Source organism: Mastacembelus armatus, chromosome 2, assembly GCF_900324485.2.
Source record: "Mastacembelus armatus chromosome 2, fMasArm1.2, whole genome shotgun sequence".
In the NCBI taxonomy this organism is placed as follows: Eukaryota; Metazoa; Chordata; class Actinopteri; order Synbranchiformes; family Mastacembelidae; genus Mastacembelus; species Mastacembelus armatus.
Genome location: NC_046634.1, coordinates 9876180 through 9897142, shown reverse-complemented (window position 1 = coordinate 9897142; position 20963 = coordinate 9876180). Strand labels below are relative to the sequence as shown.

Sequence of the window (20963 nt, the reverse complement as noted above, 5' to 3'; positions counted from 1 at the left end):
GAGCAGAGGCATCACAGTGCACATTACCAAAACAGTAACACTGTCATCTAGTGGACACTGCAGACCATCACTGGCAATATAACACTGCTCAAACAGTCAAGAAGAACTGAGAATCGCCTATAGAAGGTAAATTATTAGCATGCCAATTAGATTTTCCTATATTCTCTCATCAAACAGCAGTTTGAGAAAGAAAAAAATATCATCCACAGCTTTTCAACACTTGGTTAAACACCTTTGCCATGACAGATGTTGACGCTGCAGTGTGATCAGATCACCTTTAATATAGTCAGCATGAAAAGGCCAAATGAAAACACTCATACACTGTTCAAAGCAAAAATATTGAAAACAAATTCACAAGGAAATGAATTACAAAAAAAAAAACATGATATGAAGAGATTACATGTGTATGTACTGTGTGCAGAAATGTACAAAAATGATAGGTGTGAGTCAGAATAAGGCAATACAATATTAAAATAAGCAATATATGACAATACATACTTTGAAAAAAGAAACATTTATGTACAGGTACACAAAGATACTGCATTTTGCATTTAAGAGCCTGGGGTTTGAAAATATAAGGGCTTTGTTGTTTTCATCTAAGAGCAAGCAACAACATGAATTTATATTTCTACATGCAGAATACTTTTATGGGAAAAAGGCTTTGATTGAAAGCACTCCACGTTTAAAAAGGCATTAAGGTGTGTTGTGAAAACTCACACTTCTGAATGTAACGTTTCATTTTGTGCTGAGTCTTAAAAATTCAGCCTTTGTTTAACATCTTCAATCTGTGATGATTTTGGTCTAATTTGTGGTGAATCAACTGACAATACACTCAGTTATTTTTGTTCCAACTTTACATAACTCCACTGAAATGTGAAAAACTTGCTCTCAGGTCATGGCTGATGTTCCAAAACATACACAAAGAATATCAACAGCGAGTTGCATGGGGAGAATCGTGGAGAGTTATGACAATTTACATGATCTCACGACTGCTTTGGCTCAGTTTTTACAGTTTCAATATGTCAACTAGATTTCTGAAACAGAAAATACAAAATATAAAAAAGTTCTGTCTTTATGTTAACTCAAAATATTTTTATTGAGCTTCTGGTATACTGCTTTACAGTGCTATTCTTTATTACTACACTGTATTTTGTGATCGGATTATTGTAGTTATATGTAAATTGGATTTATTGAAGAATAAAGTATAACAATCTACATTTACAGTAAAATGGAAGATCCAGGTTTTACAATACAAAACATTTGCAAAATAATTCTTACTTTGTCTTTAAAATACTACAAATTTTCTTTATAGGATGAACTTTCTCAACTCATTTCTACCACATAACTTTTAAAATGCAATATCTTATACTATGTTTGAAGCATTCCTTAATGTAGTAAATGTTACGATGCATGTTAGTTTCAACACAAATTTGTTTTTTTTCCAACAATGAAACTGAAAATTGAACCAAAGCAATAATAAGATACAGTAACTCAGTCTGTTTCCACAGTTAATATTTTACTACAATACCCAGAATGCCTTTCTACATCCCTCACAGAAAGAGTCCAGACTTGTTTCTAATGCCATACTCCACTTGCACGGTACTGACAATTTCCAGCTTGTAAACAGGGCTTTGATCAAAATCCAAGTTGTAATTTTGACTAGATTTTTGGGAACACTCATAAATCTGACTTTGTTCTTCGAATAAATTGACTTTAATTTTCACTTTGAAAACAAATTAAAGCATAAAAACAACACTGGACTGTCTGAAAAGTGACTCAAAGCCAACAGCACCAGGTGGTCTTAAAATATCTCTCAGTCCAGCTGTTTCTAAAACCCAAATATATTCAGTTAATGATGTGACAAGCACAATGCTCTCTCACTTGAGTCTGGAACTTGAGAATTTTTTGCCCTTTTCACATTTTTTTGCTTAAATAATTAAACAACTGATAAAACCAGAAGCCAATTATTTTAACTCCCATTTGACACAATATCACAACTACAATCATTCTGGGATATTTCTTTCTACTTCTCTACAAACTCAAAAACCAAACAGTACATTTGTCCCTTTGGCATCCTCGAGAATAAAGCTTCAATCGTGGCTTTTTTTAAACAATGTGGTGGTGGTATTTAAGTATTCTGATTTGCTGTTGCTACTTTGTGATTTTGCAGATTTTGCAATTTGTTCTTTCTAAAGACCTGTTCTTTAAAAAACAGTTCAGAAGTGCTAACAACTAAGTGACAGAAAACCTGCCTGGAAAAACAGCAGATTTTACAGCTCAGAACAGGATAAAGCGACTGGGTGCGGCACATTCCCGCAGTTTGAGTCTTAAAATGGTGCTGAGTTGTGTTTTTATGGTCAAGAGACAATCGAAAAGAGCTCATTGAGAAGGCACTTGAATTTCCACGCCCTTTTCATGACTTGTGAAGTGTTCATTTTTTCCATTTTTCCTCATTTAAAATATGTAATAGCTGCCTTTAACTCTGTTACTTCTGTGTTTCCAGCTGGATGGGATGAGTTTAGTTGATTCTCCCGATCCGAGCGACATGGTCGATAAATTAACCGTAAGACAGAAACGGGAAAGAAGAAGAGGACGGAAACCTGTTGTGGAAAGCATGAATAAAAAGGTCCACTCTAACAATCAGTATCTTTTGAAGAAAATGATTAACGTGCTGGTCTTTAATCTTCAGGTTTAGTTTAATGCCAAGATTTGAAACAATCCAGTTTTGTTTTTTTTTTAAAAAAGGCAGCAAATAAGTCTGGGTCTTTTTAAAATTCTTATTAAAAATAATTTCTAATTCAACTTGAGTTCTACTCAAAAAGCCATAATAAATTTTTTCAATACATATCAACATCTAGAGTACCCATTGGGCTAAGAGCATCTTTTTATGAATGAAATACTAAAACTGTCATTTTGTGATAAAGCTCTTAGTGTCCTGTCAGATGGAGGATTTTGAAAATAGTTGTCTCTATGCTTTGGCAACAGAAATAGTGCAAAATGTCTTTCAAAGGATGGCTTGGTAAAAAAAATCCAGGCAATGATTTAACTTTGGTTTCGGTCATATATCAAATGTCAGTTTCCACTACTTTTCTCTACAGTATGCTAATAGTCCTGATGGAAATGTTTGAAAAATTGAACAGACTATCCCTTTACAGTTTCAACCAGTTCTGTCAGTTTAAGGCACCGTCTGTATTTTTTTTCACCAACAACAGGAAAACAACAACAAAGAAACATTAAAGAAGAAGAAACTGGCTCAGTGACTGAATGAAGCAGCTGTTCTCTTACATACATCTGTTAGCAGAATGATGCTATCACGTTTTGTGCGTTTCTTAATTTCTTATTCTTTATACCCTGTCTGCAAAGCAAACGTCCCTCGCTGGGGCAGCAAAAAGTTGAAATGAATTTAATCTCAAGGCATTTTCAAAAGGACAAAAACAGCTATATATATATAAAAAAGAAGAAGAAGATGATGACTTGTGTTTTATCCTTCTGAGCGCTCAAAGTAGAAAGCAGACTTTTAAAGAGCAGAGTGTCGTGTTTGTGCGTCAGAGAGGCAGACGACGGGCAGGAGGTTGTCTCAGCTTGCTTGCTTGCTTGCTTGCTTTTAACTTTCAGGTCAGTCAGTCTCGTAGCTTCGTCAGGAACTGTCTCATCCTCCATGTGCTGCTCTTTACTGGACGTTAATCACATGAACATTTCCCACACCAACCAGCCAGGCCTCAGTATTTACTGACCCACAGGACTGGGCTCTGAGTTCCACCATTTAAACCGCCTTTATCAGCTGCGTCAAAAACCCCTTTGGGATTCAATTGCCAGCATTTTGCCACAGGTTTGCTGCCATTTTTGTAGTTCTTTTAACTTTTAAGTAAAAAATAAAAACCTTGAACACAAAGAGCTGTTAGCAACTACAACAGAACTAACACATTAATTGTTTTTAAAGAGTAATTTGTTTTTAAGAGAAAACACTGGCACCTGTCTGGGTGACGTCCTATTTCCAATAAAGAGCAGCACACACCTCCTTCGTTAAACGTTTCCAGGGGAAGAATCCAATACGTCAAATGACCGTTCTAGTCCGTGGGTCAAGGCGGGACAATCGAGCAGTGCTGACGATGGTACCAAGCTGGGCCGTGGCGTGATAGAAAAACCACCAGACATCTGGAAACTGGACTTCCCATGATCGAATGTGTCAAATGTGCCCATGATTGCACAAATCACTGATTTAGGTGATCCATCATCTAGTTTTGGTATGATCCAACCAGCTCTACGGAGGGAATTCAGTTCTAACTCCAAACTTTCTTCTTCCTCAACCGGCTGTTAACCAAACTGAACTTTTAAACCTTTCATCAGTATTACCTAGTAAGAAAACAGAAGGAGGGGAGTCCAATTTTGTGTTCTTGTCCTTTTCATGGCACGTTTCTGCTCTTCAATCTACGCCACTTTCATATTTAGAGACAGGATTACTTTTTTCCTTTAAACTGCTGCTTCAGTCGAAGTTTGGATCCTCTGCCGTCTAAAGTCACTACGGCTGATTCCTATTTGTTCTCTGAGTAGAATGGGTTCCCGTTCTGCAGCGGGAAGGGGAACCCTTCGTTCCCAACGACTGAACAGCTGTTTATCTGTGAAAAGACAAAAATCAACAGGTGCTCAAGTGGAATTTGTCTTATAAGATGACTCAAAACAATGAGTTTCTGTTGATTTAACAATTAACAGGCAATTTTACAATGTTTTTGCATTTTTGAGACAGAACGAGGAATAAGAAAATCTGTTTGGCCCAGTTTCCTGATCTATGGTCTATCTGGTCAGAATGTGTCTCCTGGAGCCCTAATCTGGCTCTAAGGCTCAAATACAAACTTTAAACAGAAAGGACAAGGACTCTGTAAACTGCTCACGTGTTATTCTGTCCTTTAATGTTGTAAAACCATTATTTTTTACCTGTGTCTGTTCACCGAAGTTCAGATATGGCTGTTCCTGCACCTGCAGGCCGTTCGGGTCGAGACCAGTGGTCATTTGGCAAGACAGCGCTGTCTGATCAGGATTTGGGACCATCATATTTTTCACTGATCTACTTGTGGGAAGACCCTGATAGAAACAGGAGGGTTTGGAGGGGATCTGATTGGTGGCAAGGTTTGCCCTCTGGCAAGAAGACGGCTGATTGAGGTGCCCTCCGCTTACAGGCACAGACGAGGTGGCATTTCTGAACATGCAACTGCTGGAAGGTGCCAGAGAGGGCAGCTCCAAGTCCTCTGGAACAGAAAATGGTGCACTGGGCGTCTCTGGACCTCTGAACGCTGGCCTGCCATTGACAGCATTCTGGGGGGCAAGGACTCCAGAAAGGGGATTCCTTTGAAATCCTGACATTTGATTGAGGCAGGAACCCATTTGATGGCGTCCACTGGAGATCAGCTGCTGTTGCTGCTGCTGCTCCAGTGGCCAAGACTGTCTCTGATTCTCACTGTTTTGTGTCTGAAGTGCAAAGCTGCAGTTTGATGAGGGACGATTTGCAGTAAAACCTGGTTCGTTCGACATATTTTGGTTGTATGTTCCCACAAAGTTGTCCAGCTGGGCAGAGGAGTTCCACTGGTTGCCCTGAATGTTGAACATGGGATTTAACTGCCCTTCTGTGCTTTGGTCCTGCAAGGCTATTGGGAAGTTGGATGTACTCATTTGAAGGTGGTTCTGTGTTGGCTGAGCTGTTTGGTTGGGCTGATGCTGACTGGCTTGTCTGAACACCCCAAAGTTGTTGTCTTTAGCAAGTTGTTTCGGTGTTTGAGCAAAGTTTCCCATGTTGGGGTTGAAGGTCATTGGAGCCCCAGTGTTGCTGAGACCAACAGGAGGGAGCGTTTGCCGGGAGGTGATTTCCTGGAGGGTGGGACCGTTTAAACCAGGAGAATTCAACTGAGGGAGATCCATGTTTAGTTTCATCGTCCCCACGCCTGGAGTCAGTTGTCCAGGCATCAGCTGTACTCCGTTTGGCATTAGATGGTTCTGGGGCTCCAGATGCCAGCTGAGGTTCTGCTGCCCACTTTGGTCAGGATCTTGGTTCTGGAGGTCCAAAGTAGAGAGGCAGGCTGGTACATCATCTAGCTGATCTGGGAGCTGGAGCCCACCCTCCTTCTGGAGCTGCTGTTCCACGTAGGAGAGGATGTCGTCGCTGAGAATGTCGTTCAGGTCATCGCTGAGGTCGCAGCTACTGGTATTCATTTTCAGCAGCATACTCTCCCAGCTCTTGAGCTCGTCAGGTTCCACATTCAGGGACTCGGTGAGGTCACTGTCCCCGAGGATCTGCTGCAGGGTCTCCATCATGTCCTGAACCGTTTCCTCCGACTTGACCAGGCTTCCCACAGGCCTGGGTGAAGCGTGCTGCCAGGAGTCTCCAGGGACATTGAGTGTGGCGTGGGTGTCCTTGAAGGCAACATCATTGAGCGAGTTGAGGGCATTGGCGCTGTTGTGCTCACAGTAGACGGACTGATCCTGACGCAGCATGCACCCAAGGAGCGAGTTGGGGCTGACGGAGAAGTTGTCGAGCTTCCTCTGCTTTGGAGCGGAACACAAGTCAGAGGTGTCAACAGTTGGAGTCACGTCATACAGCATCGCCTCGCCAGTGGTGAAGTTGAAAGGCAGCTGCAGGCGCCTGAGGCGCAGCTGTTCCTCTCCTTCTTCATTTCTGTGGAAAAAAGACGAGAAGAGGTTTTTTCTTTTAGGACGACACGTAATCGAGAGACTAAGATGAAGAAATTAACTGTTGCAGCCCAACCCAACATGATCCGATAATACTTCAGCTCTCTGGTTGTCAACTTTGCCATACTTACGTCAAAGCTCTCTGCCGGGCCACAATGAAATCTGGTCTCCCACCTTTAAAGACCAGCCTGGCATTGGCCTGGACCCAGATCCATGTACTACTTTTAGTCAGAAGCCTGAAGATGGTGAGGCCACTCTCTCCGGTTTTTATCACTGAGCAGGACAGAGACAGTCACACACTGCGTGTCCACATACACCTATCATCGACTTATCACACCACCAAGAAACGGGGCGGTTCATACAGTTACTCACTCTTTATGTGGTTGTCAGCGCAGTACATCATGTCTGCAGCGTGGATGAAATGGTAGCCTGAACCCTTCATACACAGCTCGACTTCATTGTAGCCCAGAACCACCTTCCCTCTGTGGAACGAACAAACAAAAACGTCATATTAGTGATGGTTGTTCTGGCTCTTGATGGTTTTACTGACTCCATTTATTCTCCCTCTCAGGTTTCTCTTGAATGACACGAGTTTATCTGCAGTTAAATGCAGATATTGGACTGAGTCGTTTGTTTGTTCTGCACTTTTTACTGCAGTCATTTGCTACTTTAGCTTTGTTTTTCCTGAATTATAAGACATTGTAACACCTATTGTGCCTGCGTCTGCTTTGCGTCTACCTGGTGTCAATGCCCATGGGTGTGAAGTCCAGCTTGTGTTTGGTCTGGAAGAAGAGGGTCTTGGTGCGGATCTCCAGGATGGATGGTGGTTGCATCGGAGTGGCGACAGAGAACAGAGCGAGCTGAGGTGGAACCAACGTCCCGTCCTCCGACACCCGGTTCTGACCGTGAAGGAACTTCAGGCGGCCGCGGAAGTTCAGGGCCTGAAGACAGACGCAGATTTACACACAAAGAGATGCGAGAAGAAACGCGTGTCTGAGTCGAGTTCATCAACAATCTCAGCCTTTTCTTTTTAAACATTTAAGGTCTCAAAACTCTCATGACCCCATCAGTGACTTTGGTTTGGAGTCTAGTTTATAGTTTGTTTTGTGTGAACATGGAGAAGGGTTAAGGGTCTACATTACAGACAGTGGTTTCTCTTTACATGTTTACAATAACATCTCGGTTTACTTGGATCAAATTATCCCAGTTGTTCTGGAAATACAGTATTTTAAAACAGCTTTAGTACTTTTGTGATGAGCAGAATTTGTTAAGGTCGCTGTCACAACCTGACTAATGGGTCAGTGATTCCTTACTGAGTAAGAAATCCTGTTAGATAGTTTTTACGGGGTGTGTGTAATCTGGGCGGTGTGTGTTACCAGGAAGCCGGAGGAGTTGTCGAGCAGGCAGCGGAAACGACAGCAGAAGTTCCTCTCCAGGAAGGTCGAGTTCTCTGGAGGGACGCTCTGTGGGTTGTAGGTCATCACGTTGCTGATGTCTGCAGAGCTCTCACCTGTAACACGGTCACAACACATGCTGCTGTTAAAGTCACTGAGGACGTCTTTCCTCCTGCTGCTGCACAGAAGCTACCGAAGCCAAAGCTCCAGCTTTTCTCTGGACTTACTGGAATCCTCAGCGGTGCCGTCGTGCTGACTGGGGTTTGGGTTGAGGGCGAAGTGAAGCTGTCGTCTGAACAGAGCTCGGTCGTCCGTGTGGATCAACTCGAACACGCTCTGGTGGACGACGTCCGACTGAAAACACGAAAACAAACGAGTGTCATTTCTCTGTGATGTGTCAGTGTAACTTATAAATAAATGTCTCATGTCGATTTATCTTTTTAGTTTAAACATACAACCACATTGCAGAATGACTCAAATCCCCCTCAGGTCTCAGCATGTTGCATTCTTCAAAAGTGAGGACGCATGTTTACATTTGACATCTGACTGATATCAGAGATTTCAGTGAGTCTTAAAATCCTTGGCCACTAGTTTTTACATGTGTGTGCTGTCTTGGCCCTCCTGAGGCTCCGGGTTTTGTTGGCGAGCTGAAGTCCTTTCCAGTGTTTAGCTGGTGAGCTGCATTTAAGGCCAAAGATGCGAGTGTAAACACACACACACACACACACACACACACACACACACACACACACACACACACACACACACACACACACACACACACACACACACACACACACACACACACACACACACACTTACTGAAGGCGTGAACAATGCTCTCAGTGCTGACACACCGTTGGCTGGAGTGATGCCAGTCAGTCACAGAGACGCCGTTGTGCTGCAGGACTACAGCGCTGAGTGAACCACACCTCTCACTCTTTCTAGTCACTCGACAAACAAAGCCGACACAAAACCTCCTTTGTGAGCCGCGATGAAAAATGGCGTCAAACTGCTCAGGAGGCTTTGTTGAGCTCAAAGCAGCCCTGAAGTCAGGATTTGTTCGACTGAAAGGTTTTCTCTCCAGTGTTAAATTTAGCTTTTTACCACCACAGACAGAGAAACGTGTAGCTCAAGTTAGTTTCAGGTCCTTGAAATTGGAATAAACAAGCTAAAATATATATTTACATCATGGAGCTCCTATCAGCTAATCTTCCCAAAGATTTCTTCTTTTTATATCCGGTTGGATCCCTGGTGTGATCTGGCCTGTTTATCTTCAGCCTTCTTCTTTTATCTGCTCTATGACCACATTTCAGGCTGCTCTTTAAATAAGGTTTATAATGCTAATAAACAGGCCAAACATCTGGAAAATTTTGGCTGAACCAGCAACTGCAGCCTCGAGAACAAAGCGTTTCCTTCCCTGATTAGCATCCTGATTTCAGACGCTGCCATGAAAAAGCAGCAGTGTGTATTTTTGTGTGTGTGTGTAAGTTTTTTTTACCACACACTCTCCCCCTCAGGGTAGTTTTTATTTTTTTTTTTGTTTTGACCCAGTCCACAGACATCTTTAACCCTGGTTCAAACGGATGTGTTTACAAGTCAAGAGTTCACAGTCAACAAAGCCATTCACTTCTTTCTCTCTCTCTCTCTCTCTCTCACACACACACACACACACACACACACACACACAAGACCAACACGTTTGTCCTCCTGTGTTGAGCTGAATTACTTAATCAGACATGCAGATGCACAATGTCCATTCTTTTCCCAGAGGAAGCAACGGAGCGGCTTTAAACAACAGAGCACCTTCACACACTCTAAAACAGGGGTGCCCAGTCCTGATCCTCGAGGGCCAACCATCCCTGCCCTACTCACTGCTGATTACCTGGGTCAGGTGTGTTCAGTCAATCAGATGAGGGTGGAAGGTCAAAGGGAGGACCAGGATTGGGCACCCTCTGCTCTAAAAGATGCAGCTTCATGAAACTGGTGGTACCTGCCTCCTTCTCATCCTGCGTTTCCTGCGTCACTGCTCCACCTTGTGCCTGATCTCAACAATGATTTTTAAAAGTGACTTCACATTATGGCCAAGCTTCGCTTTCACCATGTTTATGATGTTCTACAATTTATTTGTCCTCGAATGTTATGTGTCCTTAAGAAAAGAGTCTAACTACATAGAAAACAAGAGGTGACTGACAAACATGAACTGAAACCAGCTGCTCTATAGGTGCAGGAAACACTCCTTTAAAGGATGTTCTAAGAGGAACATCAGAGTTCAGTGAAGTGAAAACAGGTAATTTCTTATTTTGTGTCAAACCGACTTCCTAAATTTTCAGCTCTTTTCACAACTTTTTAATGCCAACACCTTGTTCCTGTCACACACACTGACGTGTCTCATGTCTGAGTGTGGGTATAAAATGCATGATGACCTTTAATGATGCTTTTCAGTACTTTTTTGTAGTTTTTGTACAGTTGTATGGTTTTATGTGACAGCTCATGTCACAACTGATTCACTGGCGTTTCCCTTTTTTCCCCCCATCATGTTCTCACCTGATGGAAGCCCAGGAAGTCCTGGATGGTGGGAGACGTGTAAAAGATGTAACCTTCAGCCGTCACCACCAGCACGAAGCCGTTCAGCGCCTGAAAACCAAAGAACAGAAAAGCTTCATCCCTGCAGCCATAAGCACATTGTAGATATTTATGTGAAGACATATTTGATATGAGGAGGAACAGCTGTAGGAGTTAATACGTTAACCCTTCACCTGGTTAGCAGTAACAGTGACACCTAACAGGGCGTTACCTGAAGCAGCAGCTCTCCCTCAGAGAAGCTGACTCCGTCGATGGAGGTCATATGGGAGAAGGAGGGCGAGGACGTGGAGGGCGGAGTCAGCACGTTCTGGACGTTCCCCCCGAACATCAGGCTCCGCTCGCTGGTCCAGCTCGAGCTGCTCGGGCCTTTCTTCATGGTGGCTGCAGGTGCAGGAGAAAAGTTTGATTAGTTTTTAATGCACAGAAGAAGAATCAGATCTTACAAGCTGTATGTGACGTTAAATATCCTGACAGGAGTTTATTTTTGTTATACAAGGTCTCTGTAACTGTGTTTGACAATACTCTCCCGGAGTTTCACCTTTTCAAATAAACATGTTTCTGATGCAAACATCTGCGGTTTCATCCAAAATGTTCAAAACAGAAGAGGAACTGAAAATAATTGAAGAAATAAATTTGTACTTCTCCACTCAGTGTACAAATCTGAGAAACATTTTAAGAAAGTTTTGCGTAACGCAGCTGATATGTTTAAGTTTTCTGAAAATATGTGGTGAAATCTGAAGTATGGGCAGAGATCAACAGAAAGAGGAAGAGCACATCTCTGCCTCTCTGTATCAGGGTGGAGCCGCCCGATGTTTCCGGTCGTCTTACAACACTGTCGCTCAACTCTTCCTCCTCTGGTGCTTCTTATCACTGAGAGAGCAGCAGAAAAACAAGAGAAAAAATAACTGGGCCGAGCACCTTAAAATACCCTCAGAGAGGAAGCAGGTGGACTCCAGTGGAGGAAACCCCTTTTAGATGATGATGGACGGACTGATGGAGGAGGAGGACAGATGCCTTTACTCCATTTATTTCGGCTTGAGGACTGAGGATTTCAGAATAATTGTCAAGCTCCAGTTCAGTGTCACTGATATTATAATGTAATATGGTTTCTGAAGGTGTCACCAAGTTAAACCTAACACCTGTTTTAACACCTGCTCCACAGCCATACCAGCCAAAATAAGAAAGGATGAGGAGTAGTTCCAGTTTCTCAAACTGAGGAAAAAATACAGATATCATAAAACCATCAGTGGATGAACTGATAATAAAAATAACTGGTTGCCACCAATGGAAACGTGCAGCGTCTCTGACAAAACAACGCTCAGATAATAACTTCACTTCCAAACAGAGAGCGGAGTGATTGCACGTGGCAGGCTCAAGCGTTTCTCTGAAAGTGCATCTTTAAAACTGTCAGCACAAAATCCTCCAAAGAAAACTGCTGCTTTGGATTTTTACGCACTGTGGTGTAAGTCCAGCTTCTTGGGCCCTCTGATGTGTGTTTTTGTTCCATTAAATTTGAATAATATAATAATGTTTTCGGTGGTTAACAGCCATACAGCACAGAGTCAGAGAAAAAAAAACAAAAAACTGAACAGTATTATAGTCCTAAGATGGTTTTTTTTGGACTTAGCATGAAGCTTAGGAATGAAACCCACAATTTCCAAACTTAATGGCACAGAAAGCCTCGAGGAACGTGTCATATCTAATATCTGATCACTGACATATTTGCTGTTTGTCAGTGAGAGTCGTGCTTCAGTGTTTCAGCTCATTAATGCTGTGAAACAAGACGTTTGGCACATTAAAGCTGAAGGTCGACAGCAGGAAGATTCATGCTCTGATCTTCTCTAAACCAGTAAACCTGTGTCTCCTTCACTCACGAGTCACATATCGTCTCTAAACCCGACATGAATCCAACTGGTTTCTAACGTGTGATAATGTCAGAGCCACAGCTTCAGTTGTTCCATGTAGGAAAGAAGGATATTACATATAAAGCAGCTGCTGGACTTCCAGCCTGTATGCTAAGCTAAGCTAACCTGTCCACTGTCTTCTCATCTAACCCTCAAGAAGAAAGCCAACAGGTACATTTCCAAAAAATATAAAATAATCCCTTTAACTCCTGGTCGATCCACAGTTGGGTCCAGTAAATAAAGACAAAAACAGATTAACATCATCAAAAACCTCTGCACACAGACATTTACGAGACAAGACTCAGGCAGTTTGGGTAGAGCCATGAAAGGGAAGTCAGACCGTCAGAACAAAGCTGAGAACATGCCAAAGGACAACCAAAACAGATGGGATGGTTAAACACACCAAAGCTCAGAGGAAGGAAACATCCCAGTGTGGTTAAAACTGGTCACACACTCCAGTGTATCTGTGTGAGGAAGACCAGGTGGCGCTTCTTTTCTGAGCGCTAACATTTCAGCTTGATATCAAACGACACATTCTTGTGCAGTAGGAAATGCAAATAGTGCGGCTGTTCAGCCAGCGCTATTCAAAGGAAACACGAGCGGCTGGTCTGATCAGAGCCTTGGAAAAATGAAGGGAACACATCATTTTAATTAAGGAACAGCTGGTCCAAAAAGCACCATGGGAGCCAGAAAAATCCAGTGTTATTTGGTAGGAGACATAAATCAGCCCGTAAGTGTTCAGTCGTTTCTCTTTTATTACTCCGAGATGCCCTCTAATGCTGATTTACACCACGACGAGGCTTATTTAGGAGATTTACTGGTGCTGCCTACAACTCACAGTCCCAAAGCCACATTTGACTGGAGGACGGCCACCCTGCAAGCTCAGCCTCAACACGTCTACTGACAAAATGACACAAAAGAAGGTGGAAAATAGGAAAATATATAAGGAACTCAGTGAAAACCGTTGTAAACAATGTTTAACTGTATCGACCAACATTTTTATATTACACAGACTGTGGTGTCATATTTATTTTCTGCCTTTCTTCCTGTTCTGCACGTGTGAAAATGCCAAAAATGGTTCGAATCAGCATTTCTCAGCTGTGTTGTGTTTCGCTCAGGTCTGCAGTTTATTGTACTAATGTTTTGCTGCTTCCTGCTGCCGTCTTGCTCATTTTGCTTCCGTTGCTGACTTCATGAAATCGTGTTTTCTGGCTGTAGATTTTTAGCTATACTGCAGTGGTTTCAAACACCTCACCACAGGCCCGCAGCTGAAAACCAACAGCTGGCTGACACTGACAGAAATATCGATTCCTGTGTTATGTTCTATAAATAAACCGGTTTAAATGAAGGAGCTGGTCTCATTTGTCGACAGACTAACTCCCCATCACACTGACAGTTAAAGGTTTGATCAAAACATGACTTCATCACTAATATGAAGAACAGACACACGATGCTGCAAACAGGTTGAAAACAAATGATTAATTATCAGCCAACATCAGACTCGGACCTTCCCCATTACTGTTGTGGACACGTGAGCTTCATGTTTAAACGTCTTACTTCTAATCCCATGCTCCTTTGCTCCCTCTGGCCTGCCAAGCCTTTTACTGCTCTTCACTGCATTTAACATGATCTATGGCAAAAAGCAGCAGCACCAACTGACTTCATGCACTTTGAGGCCTACAGCAGCCCCAACACACCACCACCGACTCTGATGTTGCTTATGGATCTGAGGATGCCTTTGCTGAGCACGCATACATACGATTCCCACCTGAGAACTTCCCAGTAAAACCACTACAATTTACTTCTGGGAACTTAGCAGCTTCACCAGAGACCATCTGCAGGCAACTACTCAAAAACAGCTGCTGCCAAAGTGATGACTTCAGTGTTGAGAATCTTCAGGGCTGCAAAAGATGATTATTTTCATCATGAATTTCCAAACTGTTTTCTTGACAGAGACTATGGTTAGTCAAAAATGCACATCACAACTTCCAGGAACCCAAAGTGGCATCTGCAGATTGGTTCATTTGTCTGTACATCAATATAGTAACTGAATTGATCAGTAGCATAGTGGATTCCCCTAAAGTCTGCTATATGCAGAAGAAAAACACAGAGGTAAGAAGATATTCCACTTCTACGCTTTTACATTGACAGGTGTGATGAAGAAGCTCCCATGTACAACGGCTCGACAAAGACCCTGAGGTTTCCCAAATGCTGCTCGGCTGAAGTCGACTGACCAACATGGAGCTAACAGCCAGGAGAAGCTACTGTCAGACTTTTCAGAGACAGAGTCCAGATCAGATTCACATACCAACACAGATCAATTCAGGGTGTAGTTTCTCTTGCAGAATAAAATCAGATGAATGCTTCTAATTACTGCAGCTAACAAATCACTTTCCTCTAAAAATCTTTAATTCTTGGTTAATGAACTCATTGCTCCACCTGGCACCATGATGCTTCAGACTCCATCTCATGACACCTGGTTTGACATCCTTTCTGTAACCTGACCACAGACCAACATTCCTTCATGGTGCAGGAATGACAGGCGACGCTTACGGGGGATAATCTTACAGGACTATCATTTCTCATCATGAAGACTCTAAACTCAGATATCCACCCCCTGAAAAAAGTGACAACAGCGGTTATAAAGTGAGTGCAAACACAAACTGGACAGGACTAAACTTGTTCTTTTTTCCGACTAAATGAGACACACTTACAAGAATGGATAATGACTCTAAGTGCAAACGAAAAACAGTTGTGCCTATACGTAATACAAACAGCATGTGGCGTGTGTGGTTCGTTAACTTACACTGATTGAAGATGCACTGTATTGTTACCCACAACTAGAGTGTGCGTCTTTGTCTTTTGTCAGTTTCGCTGTTGTCTTAGCGTGGTTATGGTCTAAGTGTGTGAAGGAGGGGGTCTGTCTGGGCACGCTAACACACACTCATAGCTGCAGGCCATCAGGTTTAGTGGTTCAGTACAGCAACAATGAGCTATTTTAGTCCCAAGAAAAACAGGGTGAGAGAAGTTTGATCAAGATGACAAGCTGGAAGAAATATGTGAGGGTATAAATATAGAAAGTGTCAAAGTGCTAAAGAGAGAGATAATGAAGCACACAAGCAAGAACACGACTTAAAAGGACAAAGGAACCAAAGGAAAAAAAAGGGAGAAAAATTCAAATCAAATGCACCTTAAACTTTATACAAATTCATCCAAAAAACTGCACCAACAAAGTCTGATGCGCAGAAAAAAAAAAAAAAAAAGATCAAACCCGAGAGGTCTTCTGTAAGTGCCCTGGGGAACCCCCCGCTCTGTTTCTGACATGTAATAACCAACTTCATCTAACCCCCTCCACCCTTAACACTGAGGTTTCTAACAAGAAACAGCTGAGTCCTAGCAGCTCCCGGAGCCCTCATAAAACAGGAGAAACTCCCCAAAACCCCCCCCCCCCCGCCTCATCTTCTTCCATTATCCCATGGCTTTATGACAAAGAGGAGCCCTGCAGCTTAATCTGGAGACACTGAACACTGATCAAACAACCCTCTTATATGCTCGTATGGTTCTTCACTGAGCATTGCTTGTGGGTTGACATTAACTTTATGGGGCTCTGAGGAAGCTCAAAGTGCACGGTTGCGTCTTCATATGACCTATTTCGAGTGTTTATGTGAGACTTGCCTAATCCAGAACTGTACAATGGGTTGTGAGATGATTACTAGTATAGAAAAATAAAATCAATTCCCTTACACAAAGTATGCCAGCAGTGGAAGAACTGCTCAGTACTTACACTAAGAGTATTAATACCAGCGTAGAAATACTGTACCGGTTATATGAGCCGTTCTCCATGTGTGCCTTATGGCTTTCTATACGTCCTTTGAGTCGACAACAGAACCTTTATTCCAGCTTCTTTTCTGGGTGTGGACTGCACTTGTTGACCCTGTCATTAAATCCACAGTATGTGAAATCATTTTAGGCTTATGCGTCCCCTCACACCCCGCCCACCCCCCCCATCTCCCTTTTCTTTCTTTCTATCATATTTGCGAACATACCCCCCCATCCCTCCATCCCCCAACACCCACTCTGAAGCACTTTGTGGTTTGGTTCGACTTTGAAACCCAAGAGCTGAATGGAGTCATTGTTCTCCATCCCTTTGGACTGCAGGATGGAGAGAGAGGAGGGGGGGGTGACAGGAGATCGGCATCACCGACACTTGTGCTCTCTCTCTCTCCTTCTCCCTTTCACTCACAGTAATGCTCGCTCTCCCTCTCTCTGTGAACCTCCCGGTGCAGGTTTGGACACGAACAGCGAGAGGACTTTACGAAGAACAGAAAAGGCCTTGTCTGGCCTGGAAATCGAAAAGAGTTTCAGAGTCACAGCTCGTGGTTCCCTCTTAGTGTCTTCACATCATCATTGCTGTGTTTGGAGCATGCTATCTGCTGCTGCTGCTGCTGCTTTTTGTTTGTTCACATTGGCATACACAGCACACAGATCACGTGACCGGCACCAAAAAAATTACATCATTTGTCCATTAGAGGGTGCTATCATTATCTGGAATATTTACATCCTTCATACCTCTGCACAGTTTCACCTACAGATATTTACGAATGGAAACTCTCACCATCAGCTCCTATGGGCTGTTAAAATATCAAAGATTAAGATATTTAAAAAACTACTCAATGTTTGAGAATATAAATAATACTGTTATGTTCCAATTAAAGAATAAGGTGCTGATTATATTTTATTTTCAGCATGTGACTCAAGAAACGTGTTGCAAGGTTTTAACAGCTTGTGATTCCTATGATGATATTTTAGTATTGGCTGAAATTTGTGTTTATTAACGCTACTATTTATTAGTAACACTATTTATTAGTAACCTTTAACCTTGGTGCTCAAAAACATCCTCTTGAAACACCATCCATCTCAGTTGATCAGTTTCCCGCCGCTGACACCTGTCACTCATCTTGACGAGCCACCATCCATCGGCGAGGCGTCTACGAAGCCTCGATCTCTGAGGCGACGCCAGTGTTCGATTTTGTTTTCCAGCCTCTTTTCTGCCTAGGCTGTCGTTACTGTGAGTTCCTGCTCTGTGGTCAAAAGTCTCATTTTGAAAACCGCAACTATTTTACTGAGGGCCACACCCAAACACTGAGCCCACAGAAGACAAACAACCCATCGTCCCGAGCATGAAAGGACATGAAAGACGAGCGCAGGTGAGAACGATAGTCAGTGCACCCTCTTCATGCGAAGCATAGCTTGATTGTTTGTTGCTGTAATGGGGGAAAGTGCCAAAGATTTGTATTTACAGCCTTTCTGTCTTCAGGCTGGGTAGTAACTTCCAGTTTGCTGCAGGCCTGGAACTGACTGATGATTCCTGCTGGCTGTCAGTAACAATCTGTCACTCTCACACACACACACACACACACACACACACACACACACACACACACACACACACACCCTCACACACACACACACACACACACACACACACACACACACACACACACACACACACACACACAGAGACTAAGCAGGTTCATTCCCAGATGTGCTGTAAACACACTACGTCCTGTTCTTGGCCCAAAAACACAACCCAACACACACACACACACACACACACACACACACACACACACACACACACACACACACTACAGGGCTTTTCTGCACTAAACTTAAAATTATACCAACGTACATGATCACATACACATTTTCTATACATCGTCTTCCCAACAACAACAACAATTCATAATCACATAATTGTCCACATTGATGCAACCGGCATCTCGATTTTTGCTAAATCAGCACTTATTGAGAGCTGATCAGCAGCATCAGTGTTTGATGGTCCTCACAAAGCCACTTATACTGTAGAATGTCTCCTTTAAGGTTTTTAGTACTTCTTTCATTAAAAGACACACACACACACACACACACACACAGCTCCAGCCCTGAAACCTGTTCTTCGCTGACCTCTGACCTCGACATGCTACGATAAAGCGGAGTCTGGCGGAGACGTCTCAGTGTTTACATTCCTGCCTGAACAGCAGGTCACCCTCGGGTGATACTGCACACGACCTACCACACCCTCACACCCACACACAGATGTTCATATCTTGTTTAGCTGAAGCTCATCACTCAGCGTCTCTGAGACTGAAGCACTTCCACACCATCTTCTAAAAATACCACCCCACCTCAGAAACATCTTTGTTTATGTGCGAAATGTTTTTGCGTCTCTACTAATAGTTTTGTAAAATAACCGCACCTACTAAACATTTAGCATCAATTAAAAAACAAAGCATCCTCCAACGTGAGCGAGCAAAGACTTGCATCAGCTCTTGTATCAATAGCCCAGTCCATTACTAATAGGTGTCTCTATTCATTCAGCTTTTATTTTGAAAAATCTAACATCTCGGTGCCCTGGAGCAAAGCGATGAACCCAGTAGCTGACAGCACAAGACTGTGGTTTTTGTGGATGTGTAGTAGTCAAACAAAAAGGTTTTTATTCCACAAACTGACGCCTGACACGAAAATAAAAGACGCCACTGAATAATTGAATGAATCATTACAGTTACTGAAAATCTGTGTCCAAAAACCTTCTAGGAAAACGGATCCCTATAATATTTTTCCACGTAAAAGTAAAGTAAATGGCAAAGAGAAGAGAGTTGAGATTAAAATAGAGTAACTGGGGCAGTTCCAGACAAAAGGAAGAACAGAAGCCGTGAAACAAAAACAGTTTACTGGTGAGTTCGGGGAAGGTCGAGACGTAGGTCCAGACCCAGAGCGACGAATTAACACAGGAAGAAAGAAAAAGAAAGAAAGAGAGAGAGAGAGAGAGAGAGAGAGAGAGAGAGAGAGAGAGAGAGAACATCTGATGTTCAGGAAGGCCCTTTATTCGCTTCAACACAACTGAGGGAAATACGGCTAATTTGCTATAGTTGCTGCTTACTTTTAAATGAACTCTCCTCACACTCACACACACACACACACACACACACACACACACACACACACACCCTTGCGTGCGAACTTTCAACCCCCGGCATCCTGAGCTGAGAAAGGAGAGGAAGGAGGCCGGTGGAGGAAAAGACGAGAAGAGAGAGGGAAAACATGGAGCGTGATTACTGTGGTAGCCAAAGTGTCTGATATGCCTTTTGCCGCCTTCTGAATGCTCCAGCTAACGTTATTAAACACTCGATACTGATGGGGAGGAAATGGGAGGAAAGGGTGAGGAGACAGGTGGAGAACAGAGGGTAAACGATGAGGAGGAGAAGGAGGTGTAAGATGGAGAGTGCAGAGAGAAGAGTTTGTAAGTAGGAGCACAGGGGAAGGAGGTGAGGAGGAAAAGGCAGAGATAGGAGGTGAAAGGTACAGTAGAAATAAGGACAGATGGGAGAAAAGAGGAGGAGGAGGAGGTGGAAAATAGTTAGAAAAATCAATCATGAAGATTTTGTACCAGGAGGTTAGTAGGAGGAGGTGGAGAGGGTGATGAAAGACTGGAGGAGGAGGTGTAAAGTAGAAGTTAAGGCTTGTAAAAGTGGGAGAAAGGAAAAAGGAGAAGAAGGAGGTGGTGGAGAAACCGGAGGAGGAAAGGGGGAGGAGGCAATAGAGCAGTAATCTGTAATGGAGTTTGAAGCATAAAGTAGCTCCGGTGCTCTTATCGCTGTCGTGCCACGAACCCATTGAGGACAGGAAACCACCCCCAGACACACACACACACACACACACACACACACACACACACACACACACACACACACACACACACACACACACACGCAGACAGACACACACACACACACACGCAGAGAGACACACACACACACAGACAGACACACACACACACAGACAGACACACACACACTTTCCAGCATCAGTTTGGCAAGAGGGCCTAAAGGCTATTTTCGTATAAACAAGTGACGTCTGCACCAAACCTGGTTTAAAAACGTATGAATTTAAGACAGAGCATTGTAACTATCAGTGTTTCAACAGGTCTGCAGTGTGTGTGCTCGAACATTAAGACCTCCACCCAAACTCAAACTGATTCTGTCCAGCGCTGCAAGAAAACCTCTAATAAAAAAGGTTCTCCAGAAACAGCAACAAGCTCCAGCCTAGAATCTAGAGGAAGGCAAATCTCAGCCCGTCCATTGATCTGCATTCATTTGTTTCCCACGATGCCGATCTGTCTCGTGGTGACGACTTGAAGTGTTACTGGAGGAGGCTGTGTGATTTCTAATTACAGCAGCTGTGAGTGGAGCCCTGATCACATGACTTTTAAAATGATGCAGCCACACTTTAATCATGTGTGAACCAAACTTTAAATAGCATTAACAGTTTTAGTGGAAAGTCTCATAAGTTTTGTTCTGATAAATCAGTCTCACGGCGGATTATTCTTATCTGACTTCCC

General features: G+C 43.0%; 1 protein-coding gene across 3 annotated transcripts in view; it reads right to left on the bottom strand.

Annotated features, from left to right (window-relative positions):
• Positions 1 to 852: 852 nt before the first annotated feature.
• ahr2 (aryl hydrocarbon receptor 2) overlaps positions 853 to 20963 on the bottom strand; it is a 52957-nt gene continuing 32846 nt past the window's right edge. The window contains exons 3-12 of one of the 3 annotated variants that reach the window (XM_026301437.1): positions 10870 to 11039; positions 10620 to 10709; positions 8300 to 8426; positions 8055 to 8188; positions 7417 to 7619; positions 7051 to 7160; positions 6810 to 6951; positions 6121 to 6664; positions 4933 to 5865; positions 853 to 4616 (exon numbers count right to left, since the gene is read on the bottom strand). In XM_026301437.1, coding sequence (XP_026157222.1) covers positions 4533 to 4616; positions 4933 to 5865; positions 6121 to 6664; positions 6810 to 6951; positions 7051 to 7160; positions 7417 to 7619; positions 8055 to 8188; positions 8300 to 8426; positions 10620 to 10709; positions 10870 to 11039 — 2537 coding nt within the window. In that variant the 3' untranslated portion in view covers positions 853 to 4532. Of the gene's footprint in view, positions 4617 to 4932; positions 6665 to 6809; positions 6952 to 7050; positions 7161 to 7416; positions 7620 to 8054; positions 8189 to 8299; positions 8427 to 10619; positions 10710 to 10869; positions 11040 to 11196; positions 11216 to 20963 lie in introns of those variants that run through there. The other 2 variants (XM_026301436.2, XM_026301435.1) reach the window with 2 other exon arrangements.